Genomic DNA, 21,454 nt, shown 5'->3' on the forward strand with positions numbered 1-21,454 from the left:
TATAATCATCCTTTCCTTTCCTGGTATTTTAGGTGCAGAGAGAACTGGCTGCTGTCATTGCCTTGAAAGCAAGGAAGTCAGGTATGTCAGGCTGGACCTGAGAGGGAGTTTTATAATGCCATTCCCTTATGTCATTTATTAAAGTATTTGAATTGTCACTGTTGTTTCATTAGCATGGGGAAGCAAAGGGAGCAGACCTTGTTCCTCTCTCCGTGAAGAATCTGTATATACATATATATATATATATAGCACAATGCAGTTACTGCCAAGCTTTGCTTCCCCTAGCTCATCAAATCTAATGGACTAGCTGATCAAATCAGAGTGTTACAGTTGAATGTCAACATGGGTCTCCTTCTTGCCCAAAACACTATTTTCTCTGGGCTTGCACTTTATAAAAGAAGGCTGTCTAACTTAGATTTAAGACAAGTAAGTTGATAATTTTCATATGTTTTCTTTTATGGCCCAATATCTTGTACCATCTTTGCTGTGTTTAACCTGCCCAGTCAGCAGGACAACCACAAAAGGACAACTTTGTGCATGAAGGCGCTCTTTCCTGAGGACTTGTCTGTATATCTGTATTGATGTGAGGGAAGTTTCTGTTATCATGGCAGTAAAATGGGAAAGGCAGATGGATGATTGTCCTGGGTTCAGCAGTAGCAGTCATGTTTTTTTCCTTTGTGTTAACTGGTGCAGTGCTGTGTTTTGACTTCTAGTTTGAGAACAGTGTTGGTGAAGCCGATGTTGTCGGTTGTTGCTAAGTGATGTTTACCCTGACCAAGGACTCTGTGAGGCTCATGCTCTGCCAGGAAGGAGGGGAAGCTGTGAGGAAGCAGGGACGGGGCGCCTGACCCGGGCTAGCCGGGGAGGTATTCCATACCACAGCACGTCATGCCCGGGGTGGGGGGTAACTGGGAGTTACCCGGAAGGACAGGAGCTTCCGGGTGGAACTCGTTTTCTTGGCCGGTGGTATCGTATTCTCTTCCCTTGTTATTTTCCCTTATCATTGTTTTAGCTGATAGTAGCGGTGGTGATCTGTTGCTGGACTGTTCTTGTCTCAACCCGTAGGAGTTGCACTCTCTCGATCCTCCTCCCCGTTCCTCCGGGAGCGGGGAAGGGGAGAGCCCCGGTGCGGGGGGGGGGGGGGGGAGACGAACACGGACCTTGATTGTTGTCAGCTCAGCACCACTCACTGGGAGTGAGTGAACAAGTTACCTGACTGGGTTTAAACCACGACAATGATTGAAAATCTTTGGCAGTATAAGCATTTAGAGTAAATGCTGGTGATACAGTGCAAAGGCATTGGAATATGTGGTCATCTCAGCTCTATCAGTGTTTGATAGCACAGCCATTTTCAGAAGGTATCAGCATTCCTGAGCTGGAGTGGAAGCAAGAGACCTGTTTTCCAGGCACTGCAGGGGAACTAACAAGACCTACTTGGACAGACCTGAGTCTATGCAGAGTTAACTCTCTGATGTCTTCATGTACAGTACAGTTAATCTGCAGCAAGGTCAAACTGCATATGCTGAAGTGAGAGTTGAATGTATTTCTGGAGTAAAACAGAGGTGGAGTTTCCTGAAATTACTGGCATGTTCCCAAAGCCCCTGAGGTCTTTGGGAGCATTTTCACTGACCATCTTTTGTTATCTTTGGTGATTTTGCTGGGAATTGAGATCATCTATCCTGCATTTTTTGAGCTATTTTCTAACCTGCTAATAATATTGTGTCATAATATCTGTATCTGCCTGTCTGTGGCTTAAAAGTACAGCACAAAAGTTATTACAACATACACATGACACATAACATGATATTTTAAACTGGAGGTACCAAAAAGATGTGGCTGGCATAACTGCAGATACGTCCTTGTGAAAATGTGAGTATTACAGATATATTCTAGACACAGTTTGATGCATTTTTGTCTGCAAATAGATGTACCCTTAGGTCATATCCACAGTCATCCGTAAATGTAAATCTGCAGAAAGTAAACAAAAATCTAAGTGTGAATTCAGACCTAAATTGCTTCTGTGTAATAGCTTTGCATCTGAAACTGCTGTTGTATATGATGTCAAAACCCTTCAGCTGCTTGCCCTTACCTGATGTAATCCCTGTCACACCTGAATTATAATGGGTGAATATGGAAATGTTTCTGCTCTGGTTTAGTGCAGGAATACACAGGCAATTTTAAGGAAGAGCTCAAGGTAACCTTTTGTTTTTCTGTAAAATAAGAGTATGGTGCCGGGTACCTTTTTACCTAGTGCTTATACAGTTTTAGGAAATCTCCTTCCTTGCTTCTTGGCAGTTGTGTTGGCAAATATTACTACTGTTACTGGCAATAAATAAAACTCCATTCCCCAAAAGAATTGATTTTAACCTGAATTAGCCTCTCATTTCCTTTCAGTAGATGGCTACATAAATGGTTGTGTCAGTAGAAAATGGGAGGGGAGTTAGATTAGGAATGTGCTGCAGGAGGTGAAAATAGAAAGGAGGGTAGCTCTTGGAGCCTACTTTATACTAGTGTAATTGCAACCCATATTGAGCAGTTAGAAAGTTACAAATCATGTTTTAGTTAAAAATCACAGCTTTAAATAAACAAAGTTCCCTATAGAGCTTTGAAGTGCTGACCAGCCTTTCCAAATACTTTAAACACTGAAAATATCCATTTAGATCTGAACAAAATATACCTCTTTAGTCAGTTTAACTAGTGCATGCTTGTTGAAATTTGCATTTCTTTATGCCTCATCTTGGATGACTGTAAAAAATGTCTACATGATAAGGCAAAACTGTAAGGTCTAATTTAAGTTAATGCCTTTACTACAGTAGGAGCAGAGTAGATTAGGGTGGTTGATTATGCTGTTTTGTTTTATTGCTGACAGTTATAGCAGTTACTGACAGCAGTTACTGACAGCATAGCAGTTACTGTTAGCAATCAAGCTATGGTGCTGTGCCTGGTGAAGAGAGGTGTATTTCAGAGGAAGTACTTCTGGAGCTAAAAGCCACAGTATCTTTCGAATATACTGTTCTTCTAACTCTCTCCAGGACTCCTTATAATTCCAGGAAATAAAGATCAGACAAAGGGTTTATTTTGGCCTGAAAAGAGTGGAACATTAGGCCAGCTGCCCTGGGTGGCTTCTAGGCTGGTGGGAGGAGAGTGGGTGCCTGGCTTATTTGCCCTGAGATATGTGAGAGGGGAGTGCAGGTGATGGGCACAATCCTAACTTGCTGTCTGGAACCTGCCTGCAGTGGATAATTGATTCATTAACTGAAAGCTTTCCTAGAGATTGGCAGCCTGAAAACCAAAGCTGTCGTGTAGAACTTCCTGCACTGTTCTTGATTGGTGATTTTTAAATTAGAGTATTTCCTCTAGATAGCTGGTTAGCCCTGTGTCCTGGGTTCAGCAGGAGCAGTCATTTTTCTCCTTCTTAGTAGCTGGCAGTGCTGTGGTTTTGACTTTCAGCCTGGGAACAACACTGATAACACCAATGTTTTTAGTTGTTGCTTGGTTTACCCTGACCAAGGACTTTCTGAGTTTCATGCTCTGCCAGGGAGGAGGGGAAGTCGGGGGGAAGCAGAGACAGGACACTTGACCCAAACTAGCCAAAGGGGTATTCCGTACCACAGCACGTCATGCCCAGTATATAAAGTGGGGGCAGTTACCCAGAAGGGTTAGATCACTGCTCTGGTCAGGCTGGGCATCGGTCGGCAGGTGGTGAGTGGTTGTACTCTCTTCCCTTGTTATTTCCCTTTTCATTATTATTACTGGTGGTAGCAGTAGTGATTTGTGTTATACCTTAGTTGCTGGACTGTTCTTATCTCAACCCATGGGAGTTACATTCTTTTGATTCTGCTCCCCATCCCTCTGGGAAAGGGGGGAGGAAGGCGGGCGGGAGTGAGCGAGCTGCTGCGTGGTTCTGAGTTACCTGCTGGGCTTGAACCACGACAGTTCTTTGCTTTTAAGCATACAGAGGATTTTTATAGGTGACATAATATTTTTGGCACAGTATCACGTAACAATAATTTCCAAACGTCTGTTTTCAAAAGGCTTTCTCAGCATCACCAGTTTCTTTCAACTGTCAGCCACTTATCACAGAAAAGGTGAGCAAATTTGGAACACTTATCTTCTAGTGAAAAGAACCGTATAACTCATCTTTGAGTTTGAAAAATCCTTCAATGCACTTTGCCATGAGATAACTGGTGAACCTGTGTGTGGTATAAAATATTTTTATGGTTGCTCCCCACCTCATAGTACTACTTAAAGGTCATCTTGGTATAAAATTAACCTCACTGATGACAGCTTCTAGCACCTTGTACACTTCTGGCTCTAACGTGTTTGATTCAATAGCTTACCTATGAACAGCACAGCTTTTTAATTTAATTTGGTGCAATTTCTGCAAGCTTACCCATGAATCCTCTTGTTGCTGGGGTTGGTGTAGTTGCTGTACTTGGAGTTGGAGTAACTGCATTATCTGTTGCTGTCAGAGTTTGAGTAGCTGCTGTACTTGTCACTAGGGTTGGTGTAGCTGCTGTATTTGGAGTTGGAGTAGCTGCATTGTCTGTTCTGGTCGGAGTTTGAGTAGCTGCTGTACTTGTCACTTTTGCCACTTCCTCCCAGTCAGGCTGATTTCAGCCTTCAGTACAGTCAACTCTTGGGATCCTCCTGTCACTCCAGAAACATAAATGGGTTCCACCCCTTGACAGCTTGATGGCATAAGGGTACACTGTGCGCCGGTATCTACTAGAGCCTTATACTTCTGTGGGACCGATGTGCCAGGCCATCTGATCCACACAGAAGTGAGTGTATACTTATATGCGTATATTTATAAGAAGTATAAGAAAGGGAGTGAGTGAGCTGCTGTGTGGTTTTGAGTTACTGGCTGGGCTTAAACCACAACATGCTACCAGTAAGAGCAAAATGTGTTTTTTTTGCTTAATGTGAAGACTGTATAACTTTTCCTGAATTACTTTAATTTCTGGATTTACCTCTGCCCTTAGAGAGGCACTTCGCAGTCATTTAGTTGTACTAGAAAAACTGGCTGATTAAAGCTTCCATATTACTTGTCTAGGACTGTTGTAGATCACTGGAAAAGTGATTCACATGGAAAGAGCTGTACAAGCACGTAAACGCCACAAGTACATAAACACCACAGCTCCTTCTACAAGAGGGGAAGAGGCTCCAGCTAGGAAGGTTTGCTATGCTTGGAGGGGGGGAAACATTGCCTTTGGTTACCTGGCTGAAACAGTTTTGTTTTGTTTACATGAAGCTTGGATCTGCTACCTAGTGTATACATATAAAGAGTAGTAATTACAACTATTTCAGTTCTTGGGTCAGAATTGATGTTAAAGAGATTTAAACACTGTTTCTACAAACAAAGTGCTTTGAAAACCAAGGCAGAGAGCTGAGTCTGCTGTGGGGTAGGGCTGAGTATCAAATTGTTGCTAGTGCAGGATCTGACTTGATGGAGAATATTGGCTGCCAGAAAATAAAAAGCCAGCAGGGTGAGAATGCCTTATCCCAAGATGTGTTCTTATGTTTTTATTGTCGGGTGGAAGAGTAGGAGAAACACATAAAACTGACCGGTGGCTGAAGGAAAAATGCAGAACCTGAAAACTGAAAAACTTCTGCACTGTCGAAAAAAAGCTCTATTTTCATATTTCAGATGTATATTGCAGGTATACCACTCTGATAGCAAGGCATAAGATAAAAGAGAGGTACTTTACAGCTGTCATGCAGAGTTTTCTTTGCAGATAAAACTAAAAAAGAAAAAAGTTAAAATGAATGTCTGTAATCCTGAGGCTTTGATCGACGTCAGTAACACTGTTGACTAGAAAGCACATTTATATTTCATTAGAATAAAGCTCTCATTATAAAGGTGACCTAGGAGAGGGAAATGACCTTATGCACTTCTCTGTGGCTTATAAAAATGCATAAAGAAGTGTTCTTACTTAACCTTCCTTGGTTTGGTAAAAGGTCTTTGGGAAGCAAGTAACTGGAGCAGAAGAGAACTTTCCTTTTAATTGTAGGCACTTGGCATTAGAATTGTGTGTATTTATACCTTGCTGGCTTCTGATGGCTTCTGCAAATGTGCTCAAATGTATCAGAAATGCAGCCTCTCATATGGTTTACAAGGGGTGGCATTTTCTCAATTGCTTGTCATGGCTCATGGCATGTTTCTTATGAGTTAGAGATGATAGCTAAAACAAAGATAAAAAGCAGCAAATAGCCTAAGGCTGGAAGCTTTAGCCAGTAGCATAGCTACACAGGTACATCTGAACTGATCAAAATCTGTCAGGGAGATACTCTGAACTGGTGCTAATCCCCTCCCCTCCCATACAAAGCACTTTGGATTTCTGTGCATGAACCTAGCTGCACCCCATGGCATCACCCATTATATCTAAAGGAATTTCTATAACTTTATTTGTGCAAAGGGCCATTAGTAAGAGCATAGTTCTGTTCCTTGTGTTTCTGAATACAGGGCCTAATTAAGATAACAGCTGACATATCAATGAGGTAGGAAGAGGATGATTGCAATTTCTCTTCAGGCATTGCAGGAGCAGCAGCAGGGCTGTGGGTGCTTCTCCCTCCACCTGTGAAAGGCAGGGCAGCCAAAAAAGCCCTAGCACTTGTGTGGTTTTGCTCCCTCTTAAGAATGGTATTCAGTTTTCCACAATATAGTTAGATACTTTTTAGTCAGGCCATTTTTAAATTGCCAAGCTGTACTAATTTGTTTTAGAAAATGGGTCATTTACATTTTATTTATAATAATATAACTTCTGTAATGTATTAACTTTATATTTGAGACCTTCTGGATTACCTCCACCCTATTCTGACATCTATGTATGCATATCCACCCTTCCCCTTTTCTTTTGTATTGCTTCTGTCAGGACCTAACTACCTATGTGATTTGCTTAGTATTTCTATTTTAGATGATTCAATACAAAGCAGTCACTGGGGCTTGCACTTTGCTGACGTGAATGAAAATCAAGCTGTGAACAGCTATTCCTTTCCCCAGCCACTGCACCACCTCTACAGCACTCTGTCAGAGCTGGTTGCATGACTCAACTCGAACACACCCCGGGCAATGTCAGCCCAGTTAAAAACATGAGAACAGCCAGGCTGAGTCCATCCAGCTGCAGTCCTACTGTGAGTGATGAGTACGGGATGCTTAGAATAGAGAAACAGAGCAAGTACAGTCCTTCTTACAGTCCTTCTTCTGATGTGCGTACTCAGCATCTACCAGTCTATGCTAGAGGGATTTTGCTGTACCCACACTGCTGTGTTATGTAGCCTTTCTGGACCTTTTCTCCATTAATTCATTGAACTGCTTTTTAAGCCTGCTTATACTCCTGACATTCATCATTTCTTGTGGTGGCAAGTCCCACAATTCATGTGTGTGGTATGTGAAAGCACATTTTTCACTTGTTTTAAATACATTCCCCACAACCCTCATTCTGTTGTGATACAGCTCTCTGTTGATGGAAAATGGTAAATAATCCATGCCCAGTTCGACATCGTACTGCTCTGGATTTTGTGCAGCTGAGTTGTCTCATTTCCAGGCTAAATCACTACTCATTCATCATACCAATTCTATTCCATTAAATCTGATCATCTTTGCCACATCTATTGTATTATTTTCGAGATGGGGCAGCAGCATGTGCTGGAGTCAGCACAAAATGAGGGTGGCAGCTTCTTATCAGGGTAGGGAGGTGATGGGATAAGGGAAGGAGTACAGTAAAACCCTTTTGGCAGCATTAAGCTCTTTTATCAGCTTAGTTAACTCAGGGAACTGCATCTTTACCATTCAGCCCTTTTCCTCAAGTAGCACAAATCGTTGTGAGACTTGTTGATAATTTTGCTTCACAATAATTAGCAAAATCTTTATCATTTGGAACAATATGAATGTTCTATGTTATGTCGTTACTTTTATTTACTTGTAGAGCAGAGTTGTTACATAGACAATGGAAATAATTAGGAATTTTAATTAGGTTTGTATGCATAGTTAAAAAATGATCAAAGATCATTCAAGAATGGAGCAATTCAATGTTGTGTTTAAATCTCAAACATATTAAGTAGCCTTTGAATGTACAGGTTTTGTAAACAAGCAGATATCTTTCTGGTGTACAATGTGCACAGTTTATTCTCATATATTTTCTGCTACTGCAAAAGGGCTTAAAGAGGGATGAAAAAACTTGACCCTTTCTACAGAATAAAGTGGCAATTATGTCAGAGAGGTGTGCATTTTCCTTTGTTGAAAAGCTGAAAGTTTGAAGAGTGGAGAAGGTTAATATCAGTAGGATCTCACTGTTTTCTGTGTCCCATTATGTCCCTTTAATGGGTATTTACTTAAGTAAGACCTTATTTCATTACAACTTCAATTCCTCCAAGCATCCCCTTCCTTAAAGCAAGATGTCCTGGGTTCAGCAGTAGCAGTCATTTTTCTCCTTCTTAGTAGCTGGTGCAGTGCTGTGGTTTTGACTTTCAGCCTGGGAACAACACTGATAACACCAATGTTTTTAGTTGTTGCTTGGTTTACTCTGACCAAGGGCTTTCTGAGTCCCATGCTCTGCCAGGGAGGAGGGGAAGTCGGGGGGAAGCAGAGACAGGACACCTGAGCCAAACTAACCAAAGGGGTATTCCATACCACAGCACGTCATGCCCAGTATATAAAGTGGGGGCAGTTACCCAGAAGGTGCTCCGGTCAGGCTGGGCATCGGTCGGCAGATGGTGAGCAGTTGTATTCTCTTCCCTTGTTATTTCCCTTTTCATTATTATTATTGGTGATAGCAGTAGTGATTTGTGTTATACCTTAGTTGCTGGACTGTTCTTATCTCAACCCATGGGAGTTACATTCTTTTGATCCTCCTTCCCATCCTTCTGGGAAAGGGGGGAAGAAGAAGGGGGTAGTGTGCGAGTGGCTGCATGGTTCTGAGTTACCAGACGGGCTTAAACCATGACACAAGACTAAAACTTAACAGAAGGTGTGGAATAAGAGTTCTTTTGCAAATGTTACTCATAGCATTCATTCTGGAGAAATAGCCAGTAAAGGTGCAGGAGTGTCATGCTGGTGGTAGGTCTCAGTAGCTTTATCTTTACTTTTCCTTTGCCCATTGAAATGTGGTTCAAAATAAAAGTTCCGTATGAAAACATAGCTAGGAATATTTTTAAAGTTATATTGTGCCTTAAGGATTTTGTACCTTGAAGTAAGGGAGGTACTTGTGTGTCTTCTTTAGGAGATCCTGCTTAAACATTTTATGCCTTATTGAAGAGAATGCCCACCAATGTCTTGCTTCATCCCATGAGACTCTTCCAAGATCAGGCATACCAGTAAACTAGCAATGCCTGAAAAGTATAAGATCAGACTGCTTCTAGCCCTGGGGAATGGTGCTCATTGTGTTGACCAGTCAGGAATACTATGTATGTCTCACACAAACACAGTTCTGCTGTTCTGTGACTGCATCGGCAACCACTCTCTTTGTGCCCACTCTGAGCAATGCTGGGATTAGGAAGTGCCCTGGACAACATCAGTGAACAGACTACACAGTTGTGCTCACCAGCTTTTGTGTATTCAACAGCTGATGTAAAGCAGAATGGACTCTGAGTCTTGGAAGAAGGAAAATAGCTCCCAAGAGCTCTCTGGTGGCAATTACACTGAGAGGGATTATGGCAGCATAAAGTCTGTTTTTTGCAGTTGTTGCAGAACTTCAGGCATAGTTCTTTCTGTGTAATCTATAAGGCACTTGCACAGAAGAAATGAACCATGCAGAATAGCTGTGTAGGTGACTTGATATTTTGCACAAAAAGTCAGAAAGACAGCAATTGTACCACAAAAACCCAATTCCCAGGTGAATGTTTTGTTTCCAATGCTTTGGGAGAGAGGCACTTCCAGACAGTTGAAATAATTTATTTGTTCAGTGTCCTCTTTGTTTCCTGCTCCTTTCCTGGCTGTGCCCAGAGGGCGTTTCTATGGAATAGAGCGGTCTTCTCCTTTGCACCAGCCTCCTCAGTGACTGTCTGTACCTCATTGTTTGATCAGTTCTCAGCAATCATTCTCCCTGTGCCTGCTGATCATATAATGGGCTCTTCTACACCCTTTCATCATCATGTTTCACGCAACACTGCTATAGATACATTCACTGCCACTTTATTTTTTTTTTGTTGTTTTAATTTTAAATACCATGTGCATGAGAATGAATATCTAAAAGCACTGAGTAGCGGTGCTTTCTGCATTCAGCCATCAAATGGTTTTCCTTGAGCTGCTATTGCTACAAAAACCATTTATTTTTGTCTGTTCCTGTAGTAATCCTGTGGTGTTTGCAACTTGTTTTCCACTTTTTTCTGCATGATAAAAAATTATGTGAGTTTGCATGTTCATAGAGTGGGTGTAAAATGTAGCTTTTCCTTTGTATGTATCACAAGGTGCCAGGCACTGAAAATCAAACCTCCCCTGGCCACATGAATTGACAGTAGTTGATTATCTATTAAGAAATACCTCTCTTGTTTAGCCAGAGGTGTTTTACAAATTATATATTTCTAATGCACCACAACCTTGAATGAAATATGGGCCTTCAAACCCAGATGAAATGCTTCAATTCTGATAACAAAATAAACAGAACTTCCTAACAAAGCCAGTTGAACGATAATGTGAAAAGAATAGCAGCAAAAGCTCCTGACCATAATCTGAGTTGTGAAATATTGGTAGCTTTACTTGGTATGCTCATTTTTTAATTTACAATGGCTATATAATGTAGGTGGGCCTGAGTCTCATTTAAACTGAGGTTTGTCTTTCCTCTGGTCATTCAGATGCAGTGGAGAGGAACGCCACCATAATGGTGTGCGGATGAGGAAGATCAAATCTACATCTGTCAGCCTTCTTTTTTACCACACTGGTGCTGCTCTGTTTAGATTCCAGATTCCTACCCTTGCTGTTATCTGTTCCTTTTGATAAACTCTGCAATGAGAGGAAATGTCTTTGCATCATTTTTGGGAGTCTCATTTCCTATTTGAGATCTGAGAAGTGGCTTGGAGCACTAGGACCTTGGGAACTTATTTTTCTGTGTGGAAACTAGTCCAGCAAAATGAGTACCCTCTGTGCAAATTCAGTATTAGTTCTAGATCTAAGGTCAAGCAGAAGTTAATGACCATTTTTTACGTACAAATCACTTATGAAACCAACATTATATTTCATGCTTTTGTCATTTTAAACTGAAGTGAAATGTTGGATTAATTTATATTAAATTGATTTAAACTACAAAGCATAAATATCATGAATCCCAGATTCACGTTTGAGAGAAAATGGCATTGTCACTTGCGCCGTAGTTCATTCCCCAATTTACAAGCACCTTTATTCCACCCCATACTTGCTGTGGTTTTGTAGATACAGAGGTGCTGAACAATGCTGTAAGCAGGAGAGTCTGTCTTTAATAATTTTTGCATTTTCTTTGTTTCTTTAATTATCTGATTTACTCAGCTGATTGCACAGCTGTCTGGGCAACACCCCAGAGGGATCTGCCAACTGTTTCAGAGATGTGTAGTGCACTCAGTGAAGGGAAGTCTGTACAGTAATTTGCATATATATATATATATATGCAGAAATAGTCGGAATGAATGAGAAAGCTCAAAGGCAATTTTTGTATTGCTAATAAAAGGAAACATGTTAAGGATAAGCTTAAAAAGCTTTCTCTTTTCAGTAATCTCTGGGAAAAGATTACAGTTTTGTGGTAAATAAGGAACAAGTTCTCAGTTGGAGGGTTTTATTCTTGGGATTATCACTATCTCTTATATTGAGTTTTTGGGGGATTCAGAGATACTCAGTGCTGGTTGGTTTTCCCCCTTTAATTTGGAAATAGGACTTGGAAAACACAGGAGTACATATGAAGACCTCGTCTGGCTTAAAAAGGGTCCCCAAATCTGAGGTTGGTAAAGCATTTACTTGCCTTACATAACCTACAGGATCTGGCTTTTAGTTTCCCCAGTGGTATCAGCATGAGCTATTAAATGTTTTTCCACTCTCATAAATTAATAAGCATCATCAAATATTATAATGCTGTTAAACAGTTTAGACCTGCAATAGTAACCACCATCTCTAGAACTCTATGTATAATCTCCACAAAGAATGATAGGATACCACAAGCACTATTGCTCAAAATAACAAAAAAGTTTTCAAAAATCATGAAATTAGCTTAGAATTATGTGATTAAAAAAAAAAAAAAAGCTTCTCTGCTATTTGTTTCTGAAAAGCTTCATGCTAGCAACTTCCTTTGGAAAAAAAGCCAGAAAAGAAACATGCATCTCAGAAAATTTGGGATGTAAGAAGAATGCTAGAAATTGTGAGCTTCCTGGCAGATGACAATAAATCAACTGGTGCAGGCTGTTGGCAATTCAGAGCACTAGAGCCTTCCTCAGGAGAATATTCTTGCAGATTCCTGAGGTCTTTTCAACAGTGATGGTTTGACAGGGACAGAAAAACAGGCTATAACCATCCAGCAGGGATGAGACATTGAAAATCTGTTGGCTTGTCAAATAAACAAAGTTCTTCTGTTCAGAAGTAGACTCTTTACTGCTTCCAGGGTGGTATGTGTCTTCTATCTATAGAGGGCATATAGGTGCCTTTTGCTGGCTAGCTAGAAAAAAAAAGAGATGCATGCATGAATTTCGGTCACATAGTACTGAAAGGATTGCATTCTTACAAAGGGCAGAGTAGTTTGATGTTCTAGGATGTCAGCAGGTTAAAGAACACCACTAAATAATAAATGAACATCCTCGTTTGAAATGAAGCAGCATTGATGAGAGCATAAGGGACTTAGCCTAAGGGCTGATGGAGCTTTGTACAGCAAATGGAGCTGCCTCTGGAGCAGCTGTGGGGACAGTGAAACCCTCATCCGGCCTACCTGGATAACAAGGCTGTGCCTGAGGCTTTGCAACATTGAAGCAAGTTCAGTCTTGGGAGCCGCCTAGGGCAGTGCAGAGATAAACTGCATGTTTGCCAAGGACAATGTTTATGGGCAGGAGCCCCCAAAAGGCAGGCAGTCCTGGTGCACAGTTGGATATCAAGAGCTAAAGCTGTGTGGCACAAGGAGTCTGGTAGCCATGCCTGCTTGTAGGATCCCCTGTCCCTTCCCCTGCCCTGCCTGTTGCCCGAGGCTCTGTTCTCAACCAGCTCAGCAAACTGAGGCAGATTAAAAGTAACCCTTTGCCAATCCACAAACCTCAAATGCTTTATGGTAGTACAGAGAGGGTATAGTAAGTACAGGAGGTGTGGGACAGCTAGCAGTGATGGGGAGCTAAATTGCTTTCTGTCCTTGCAATGACTGTAAAGACCTGATCACCATGTTCCAGTGTTCAGAGGGTGTCTACAATGAAGATGGAGATTCCCTTTTTACAAGGAGTCACATGGAAAAGATGAGGGGTAATGAACACAAGTTACTCCTGGGGAGATTCTGGTTGGACACTAGAGGAAAATTTTCCACAGTGAGAACAATCAGACATTGGAATAATCTCCTGGGGGAAGTGATGAACTTCCCAGTGTTGGGAACTTTAAGGATTCAGCTGGACAGGATGCTGGGACATCTAGTCTTCTAGTCTTGGTCATGCTTTGCCTAGAAAAGTTGGACCAGGTGATACTTGAGGTCCCTTCTAACCTGGTATTCTGTGATTCACCCAGAATAAGTTGCCTATGGATGGGCAGATGTCCCTGCCTGCTGTTCAGCAGCAAAGTGGTTAACTGTGATGGCAGTCCTCTTTTAAGATTAAATAATTAGCTTTCAAAGTTAACACCCTATTAAACCAAAGGGAGGAAGTTCACACCTCTCCTGGTGTTATTGTTCCAGTCTGGCTGGCTTCAGCAGCGGAATGATGTTAGTGCCTTGGTTTGTGTTGTGAACTTTATCTCTGTAGCCAGAGGAGTAGAAAGTAGAAACTTCATTTATAGAAAAGGAAGAAAGCACAATACAGCAAAGCCTCTGGGAAGACTGCAATGCTCTGGGTTCCAGGAGTTGCTTTGTGTGTGGATTTTACATATTTTTTGTTTCATAACTGTCCTTTCCACTTTCAGTTGGGTAAAAGATTCTTCTTTGTTGAGTAAGGCAAAGTATTAAACTGAAATAATGGGTATTGTATTATGTGACTTATGAAAATCTTACTCAGAAAATGTAATACATTTACTTTCATGTTTGGGGGCATACAGAACAGCAGATTGTGGAGACACAGCCCTGTGGGTAACCCTGACACCTTTGTCAGGATTCTTCCATGGGTAGGAGAAGGTCCATAGTGCTACAGGTGGCTGTTGTGACCCTCACTGCATGCCCATCTGTTTAGCTAAGGTGAGTCCTTTAGCATGCCTGTAATGATCATGCTGCTGAGGAAGACAAATCCCTTCCAATATCTTAAATCTATGTTAAAATTTGTAGCATGGCAGTAAAAGTAGGGGGAGCACTCTTGGTGGATAATGATAGCACAAAGGAAGTGGTGGATCCAGTGTGAGTGATGGTTATGTTCCCTTTCCCTTCAAACCCCCATGATTCTGCTGATTCTACTGTGGTAGCTGGTTGTTGTGGTTTAAACCCAGCCAGACAGCTTGTTCACTCACTTCCCCCCCTTCTTGTCCTCCCCCTAATCCTGGAGGGATGGAGAGGAGAATCGAAAAGAATGCAACTCCCACGCATTGAGATGAGAACAGTTTAGTAACTAAGGTATAACACAAATCACTACTGCTACCACCAATAATAATGATAAAGGAAATAACAAGGGAAGAGAATACATCACCTCACCACCAGCCAACCAATAACTTGTCTCCCCCCCCAGCCCGACCAAGCACCGACCGATACCTCCTCCAACCCTGCAGTATCCTAGCCCTTCCACGTAACTCTCAGTTACCTCCTGGGCATGACGTGCTGTGGTATGGAATACCTCTTTGGCTAGCTTGGGTTAGATGTCCTGACTCTGCTTCCTCCCAGCTTGCCCTCCTCCCTGGCAGAGCATGAGGCTCACAAAGTCCTTGGCCAAACCGAAACATCATTGTTATCAGCTCTGTTCCCAGGCCGAAAATCAAAACACAGCACTGCACCAGCTACCAAGAAGGAGAAAAATGACTGCTACTGCTGAACCCAGGACACTGGTACAAAATTATTTACTTTTGTTTCTTATTTCTTTGTTATTTTTCTGCTAATTTAATGAACTGAAATGGGATTTCTAAAGGACAAGGCTCTCCCCCACAAGAATGCTCTGTTCCAACATTTGTTTATGGAAGCATCTGCTAGCAAAATCTCAGCTCTGGTCTATGGGGGCACAAGCAACTTGGATCAGATGATGGCCCTTGTGATCTTTAAGTGACCATAAAATGTCAACATCCTGAATCCCTAGGCTAATTTGCAAATGGGCACATTTGAACTGTAGTTATCAAACTCATTTAACATCTTTTTCTTTCATTCATGGTGACCTCCCCTCCAAAGGAGGAGGAAAGATGCAGGTAGGAAAGGGTCAGTTTATGTTTGTTTGCTTTTTTGTTTTTTAATTGTCTCTCATCTCAACCCTGAACCCAAACATGGAATCATAAAATGGTTTGAATTGGAAGGGACGTTAAAGCTCATCCAGTTCCAACCCCTGCTATGGTCAGGGACACCTTCCAGTAGACCAGGTTGCTCCAAGCCCCATCCAGCCTAGCCTTGAACTCTGCCAGGAATGGGACAGCCACATCTTTTCTGGGCAACTTGTGCCAGTGCCTCACAACCCTCTCAGGGAAGAATTTTTTCCTAATGTCTCATCTAAATCTTCTCTTTTAGTTTAAAGCATTCCCCCTTGTCCTGTGCCTACAGGCCCTTGTAAGAGATCCCTCTCCAGATTTCTTGTAGGCCCCCTTTAGGCACTGTAAGTTGCTCTAAGGTCTCCTCTGAACTTTCTGTTCCCCAGGCTGAATAAGTTCAACTCTCTCAGCCTGTCTTCATAGCAGAGGTGCTCGAGCCCTCTAAGCAGCTAAGCCCTCTAAGCCTCCTCTGGACTCATCCCGGCAGGTCCACATTCCTCTTGAGTTGGGAGCCCCAGAGCCAAACACAGTACTGCAGGTGAGGTCTCAGCATGACATTAAATAGATACATATAGATCAGGGTAAACCACCTTTGCCTTTCCCTGGTGTTGCTGCTTTGTAAGATGTGCTAGGGCATTTGTATCAAGGAGCAAAGCCAGTTTATGCTGGCAGAGGAAGAAGGGTTTGGCCCAGCTCCGAAGTTCACAACTGTTTTGTATGTACATGTAAAGGTTTTAGGGAACTGTCTCAGAATCAGCGCTTGCATGGGGAATAGTTTCCCATCCCACCCTAACCTTCTGTTCACTTTTCCTATGGTTGTATTTGCAATTTCAAGCTTTTTTATTAAGAAATAACCAGCCAACTGACTGTAAGTGTGAAATTTTCATTGAATTATTACATTTTGTGAAAGAATTGTACTGTGTGCACAAGAGCTCATGAGTGCCTGGGACAATTCTGACACACTGAGTATAGAAATACAACAGTTGTATTCTTATGTGTGTGTGATGATACCCTGTAACACAGATTTCTGAATATTATTCTGAAATATTTTAAGAAGTCCATATTTTTTTCTGTATTTTATGGACAAATATGTGGTAACTTTTTCATAGAGAAAACAAGAAATTGTAATTAAGGATTGTTATTCATCTGTGTGGCCACTTCAGCCTTCAAGGAACAATGTTCCTGTGATGAAAAAAATTGTTTGAGGTGGCGTGTTTCCTTGAGTAGGTTGTAGTTAAATTGTTCACCTGTGGTTGGTTCTTAGGGCTTTGGGTAAGAGGCAGAGAGGACACAAACCTCAAGTTTGTGATGGAAATTCGATGAAAAAGAGACCCACTGCTCCCTCTGTCCCAGGAGGGCTGCGAGAATGTCAGTGTGAGGTCTGGGACTTTTTTTCCTTTAAGAAATTATTTACTGGTTCTTTTCTACATTTCTTACATAGTCTAAACAACATTGAAGCCAAGGAGATCTGGGTTTGGATTATGAACTTTTTAATCTTTATTAGAGTTGAGCTGTGAAACTGCTGATAAAAATAGCTTTTCCATTTCTTTTTTTTTTTTGTCATTGACAATATGTCTAAACTGAGATCATTTTCTCATGATCTTTAAAATTTCTCATGCTAAAATTGTTCAACACCCAAGGATACCTGTATCCATTGCATTGTGGACATATGCCCTCTTTCTCTTTGTGCCAGGTAAGAGATACTACAGTTTGTTTGCTGCTTGTCACTAGCTCCCCAACTGGATACCATCCCCTCGATAATCTGCTAGCCCAGCCCAACAGCTCCTTGAAGGCCCATCTGTTTGATTTGTTTGAGGATGCTGTCAGGTGCTTGCCCTGGCACTGGGAAGTGAAGGGGACACTTGTAATAGGAGCCAGTGACAAGAAGCTGGTTGGCAGCTGCTAACCTTTTCCCCTGGTGCAGCTGTTTGCAGAGCATCCATCTGCTCAGGCTTGTTTGAAAAGCTGGCTGGGTCAATGTAAATTGCTTAAACCTGGACCCCTGGTCTTGTTAGTAGCTAGGTGCCACTTCTTTAAATGCTGTGATTAATAGCCAGCGTCTGTGGGGATGTTTTGCCTATCAGTGGCTACAGCAAATTGATTTTAGAAGAAATCAGAAAATTGAAAGGAGAGTTGGGGAAATGTGTTTCTGCTAATGCAGCCACAGGCTTCAGAAATTTGCAATTGCTCAAACAACCATTTTTTACCATTCAGCCTTCTGGCATTGCAATGTTCCTATCTCATTCTGATCTGACTAGTGTTCAGCAAATGGATGTCCCAAATGCTTTCTGTTTCCTGCAGTGACAGTGGGTAGAATGCGGTCACGCACGTGTGAGAGTGTGCAGAAGATGAGGCAGCTCTTGAGGTGGAAGGCTGGGAGGTGGGTTACAAGGAAAGAGACTGCACAAAGCGCCCATCCTAGTTGGATGGAGTAAGTTGCTTTAGGAAACCCTAACCTACACTAGGAAAGCAGGGCCCACAGTGTTGAAGCAATCACTCTGGTTACTTCACTGGGTTGTTACTTCAAGCCTGGGGCAGAGGTATGCCACAATGTCCCAGGCATGTTCAGATTTCCCCTAGCTTTAAATGCTGCTGGGATATAACCCCCGTTACACATGCTTTCTGTTACAGCTATAGATTGACCCTGTGTTTTCAGCATTCACCTTGAATTTCAGAGGCTCACTGGTAAAGTGATGCCAGCAAAGACACTAGTGAAGGTTTATACCAGACCTCTGTTTTTGATAATGGATTTAAAAATATCCCTGAATGGAATAAACTGTATTGACAGAATGACTTTTTACCCCTTATAATTGCTTTTTTATTACTCATTTGTTTGTTTGGTTTGTTTTTTTTATAGCATAATTGGAGGGGAAGAAAGAAGAATTATACCTTACATGACATAGCAATATCAGCAGAAATTCTGCAGTAAAAGAAAAATAAATCCATATGCTTTATGTTAGAGAGCAAGGACAGTCTGAAGTTACTTTTATGTTTAGTTGCTGGATGCTGCCTAAGGTTAGGCTGTTTTTCATCTACAGCAGAGCCCAAGCAACCACACAGACACATGAAGCTAGACCTCATGGCTCACACTGCATGTAGTTCAGCTGTAATAACATGGTTGTATGCCTAAAGATTCAGGCTGAGGGCTGGGGAGAGCTTAGGTGAGGGTTCCACCTCAGGGCTAGTTCCTGCCAGCCCTTCTCCTGCTCCTTCAACAGACTATCTATTCACCAGTCAAATCCTGGGCTGCCTCAGCTCGCAGAAATAGTTTTAAGGCAAAACGGGACTGGTGATCCTTGTCTAAAAACAGTGTGCTGTGGGCTGTGGCTGTTCAGATGCAGCCTGATGACCGGTCAGCTCCAGTACCCAGGGACGAAGGAGAGGAGGAAGCACAGAAACGGAACCCTCATGCCCGTCCATCAAAGCCGTGAGCCTGGTGTTCAGGAAATAGATTTGCCAGGTCTACTGCTTCAAGGATGCTTCTGTTGTCACAACTGCTGTGGCTACACTGGGAAATGATTTGATGTACACACAAAGTTGATGATATTTGAGTATAGTGCTTGTAAGTAAACAAGTACAGTATAAAGTCAAGTCACTCTGATTGTGTTTCATTTGGTCTGACCCTCCTAACCTGCTATGTCTCACATTTCAGAATGTATGAGGGCTTAATGTCCCACCAAAATATAGCAGGTGGGTGTGTTGACTGGAAGGGTATGTTTGGGCTTTAGCTAGTAAAAATACTCATAGATGTAGCTGTTCGCAATACAGAAGTCTGATGTGGCCCTTCAGAAGTGGTCCTTGTTTCTTTAGTTAGGTAAACTGACAACTCTAGTTTCAACCCTTCTGGAGATTACAAGTTTGATCCAAAACTTTTTTTCATTAAAGTCTGGCACAACTTACTGGTGTTAAGCAACGTTAATTGAGCTAAGTCACTGGTTTCTCTGATTGTGCCAACAGCAAATGGCCTTCAGTAGAGCATCTTCTGCTACCATTTATTTCTGGAGATGGCTTTCATGGATTGTGGTGGTGTTTGTTAAGATTGAGATCACTTTGCTTACGAAGAATTTTCCAAGTCTGAGATGAGGGCTAAATCTGTTTATTTTGTTTAGTCTGGATTGACCTTCTGCAATGTAATCAAAGTAAAGGGAAGTCTGATTTTCTTTATTCTCTATGACTTATCAGGTCTTGTTATAGTGTATGCAAAAGTGGCATTTCCTTAAGCATTAGATTTTTATCAGGACTAACAGTAGCAGGAATATAACTATTTACTACTGCATTTTACTGCCTGGGAAGAATAAGGTACACCTTATAGTATTTGTCCACTCAAGGAGTTAACTAGAAAGCTAAACTCGGAATGAGGCTTCTTGAATGGTCATCCTATCTGATCTAAACTGGGCCATGATGCTTTGCTGCTTCTTGTGATTTAAACTTCCTGTTTCCAATACATTCCCTCTTCCTTACTTTAGTAATTCATCAAAATGAAGAAAATGGTGGTCAAGACATAAGAGGACTAGAACAGCTCAAGGATACTTCTGATACTCAGGTAAATGTGTAAGATTAATGGTGTCTTGGGAACTTTTTTGGATTTAGAAGTTGAAGGATCTGCTTCCAGTAGCTCTGGAAAATGGATTTTCCTCAATGTTCTGTGCAGGGGGCTGTAGGAAGGAGAATGTCTGCTGGATCTTGTCTTGTGTGACTATTTAGAATAAGATTGATGATTACTCTGGGAATTAAACCCATGATGTTGCAATTGGACAGCATTTTTCAGCTATCTTTCTGCTCTTTTTAGAATATACATATAACGAGTACCAGATGTGAAAATAAAATGATGTATTTTAGAAAGCAAGAGCATGTGCCATTTTGACTGAATTTTAATCACTGTAAGTAGACATGCAATGAAATGAAGATACTTACTAGTCACTGAAGTGTAAGCAACAACCTTTTTCTTTCCTTCCCTAACTGGCCTCATTTACAACCAGATCGTTCTTCTAGATATTGCTCAGAAGAAACTTAACTGCCTCTTAGAGTGTTTTATTGTGGAATTGGTTACCCTTTTTAATTCTGTGAATCTTTTTTGATTACTCTCCAGTTCATTTAATCATTCCATTCATTCATTCAGACTGTGCAAGCGTAGCTATACTGCTCATTATAATGGTGCTGATTATTGCTTTTAATTTAAAATTGATTTTTCCTAGTCTTGGCTATTTTTTTTCTCTCTGTTTCTCTTGCAAATCTCATGTTTCCCACCAGTTGCCACCTTTTCTCCTTGCTGAATATGCGATTTGCAGTTCCTGTCACTGATTTATCTCCTAACACCTTGCCCCCCTAAAAGCTGTGTGCAAGAAAGACAGGATTTGTAGCACTGTCTGTGAGCAAACCTAGCAGAAGGGTGTACAAACCATGTAGCTATGTGAGCAGCACCTTTATCTTTCTAAAGGTAGGGGCTGTCTCAGCCACAGTGAGGCCAGGAGGAGCTGTAGCAGACCTGGGACATGGCAGACACCTGGAGAGTGCAGGCAGAAGTTGGGGACCATTCAGGTATGCCTACTGCATCAGTGTGTATCTGGCCTTTTCTAGCTCATGCTTTGGAGTAATGCTCAAGCAACATGTTTGGGAGTGGCCTGCTCTTTTCTTAACTGCACATAGTTTCAAATCTATTAAAAAAGAAAAAAAAAAGAAAAAGTAGTAGGAGCCCTAGTATGTGAAAATTTTGTTACCTGACTGATTCCTAATTCACATCAGCATGGGGTTGAGGAGCAGGCTTCTAGAGTTATAGAAAAAGACCCAGGGGAAAATACTGACTTCTGTTTCTTTTTTTCAGGTTTTATATTACTCAGTTCTACTTGATTATTGTTGTGATTATTATTTTTTGAAAATGTTTGTTCATGTTTATGTCACAGATGTAAAAAGGAAGGCTCTGATGTGTGTGCTCAAATCTCCTAGGTA

General features: G+C 41.6%; 1 protein-coding gene across 3 annotated transcripts in view; it reads left to right on the forward strand.

The window, feature by feature from the left end:
* Positions 1-21,454, forward strand: part of RAPGEF5 (Rap guanine nucleotide exchange factor 5) — a 134,593-nt gene that overhangs the window by 21,211 nt on the left and 91,928 nt on the right. For all 3 annotated transcript variants that reach the window (XM_057418915.1, XM_057418913.1, XM_057418914.1), the window contains exons 5-6: positions 33-81; positions 19,975-20,051. In XM_057418915.1, the coding sequence (XP_057274898.1) occupies positions 33-81; positions 19,975-20,051 (126 nt within the window). The remainder of the gene's footprint in view (positions 1-32; positions 82-19,974; positions 20,052-21,454) is intronic.

Source organism: Pezoporus wallicus, unplaced genomic scaffold, assembly GCF_028554395.1.
Source record: "Pezoporus wallicus isolate ANWC-B61680 ecotype Strahan unplaced genomic scaffold, APGP_CSIRO_Pwel_v1 contig_47, whole genome shotgun sequence".
Taxonomy (NCBI): Eukaryota; Metazoa; Chordata; class Aves; order Psittaciformes; family Psittacidae; genus Pezoporus; species Pezoporus wallicus.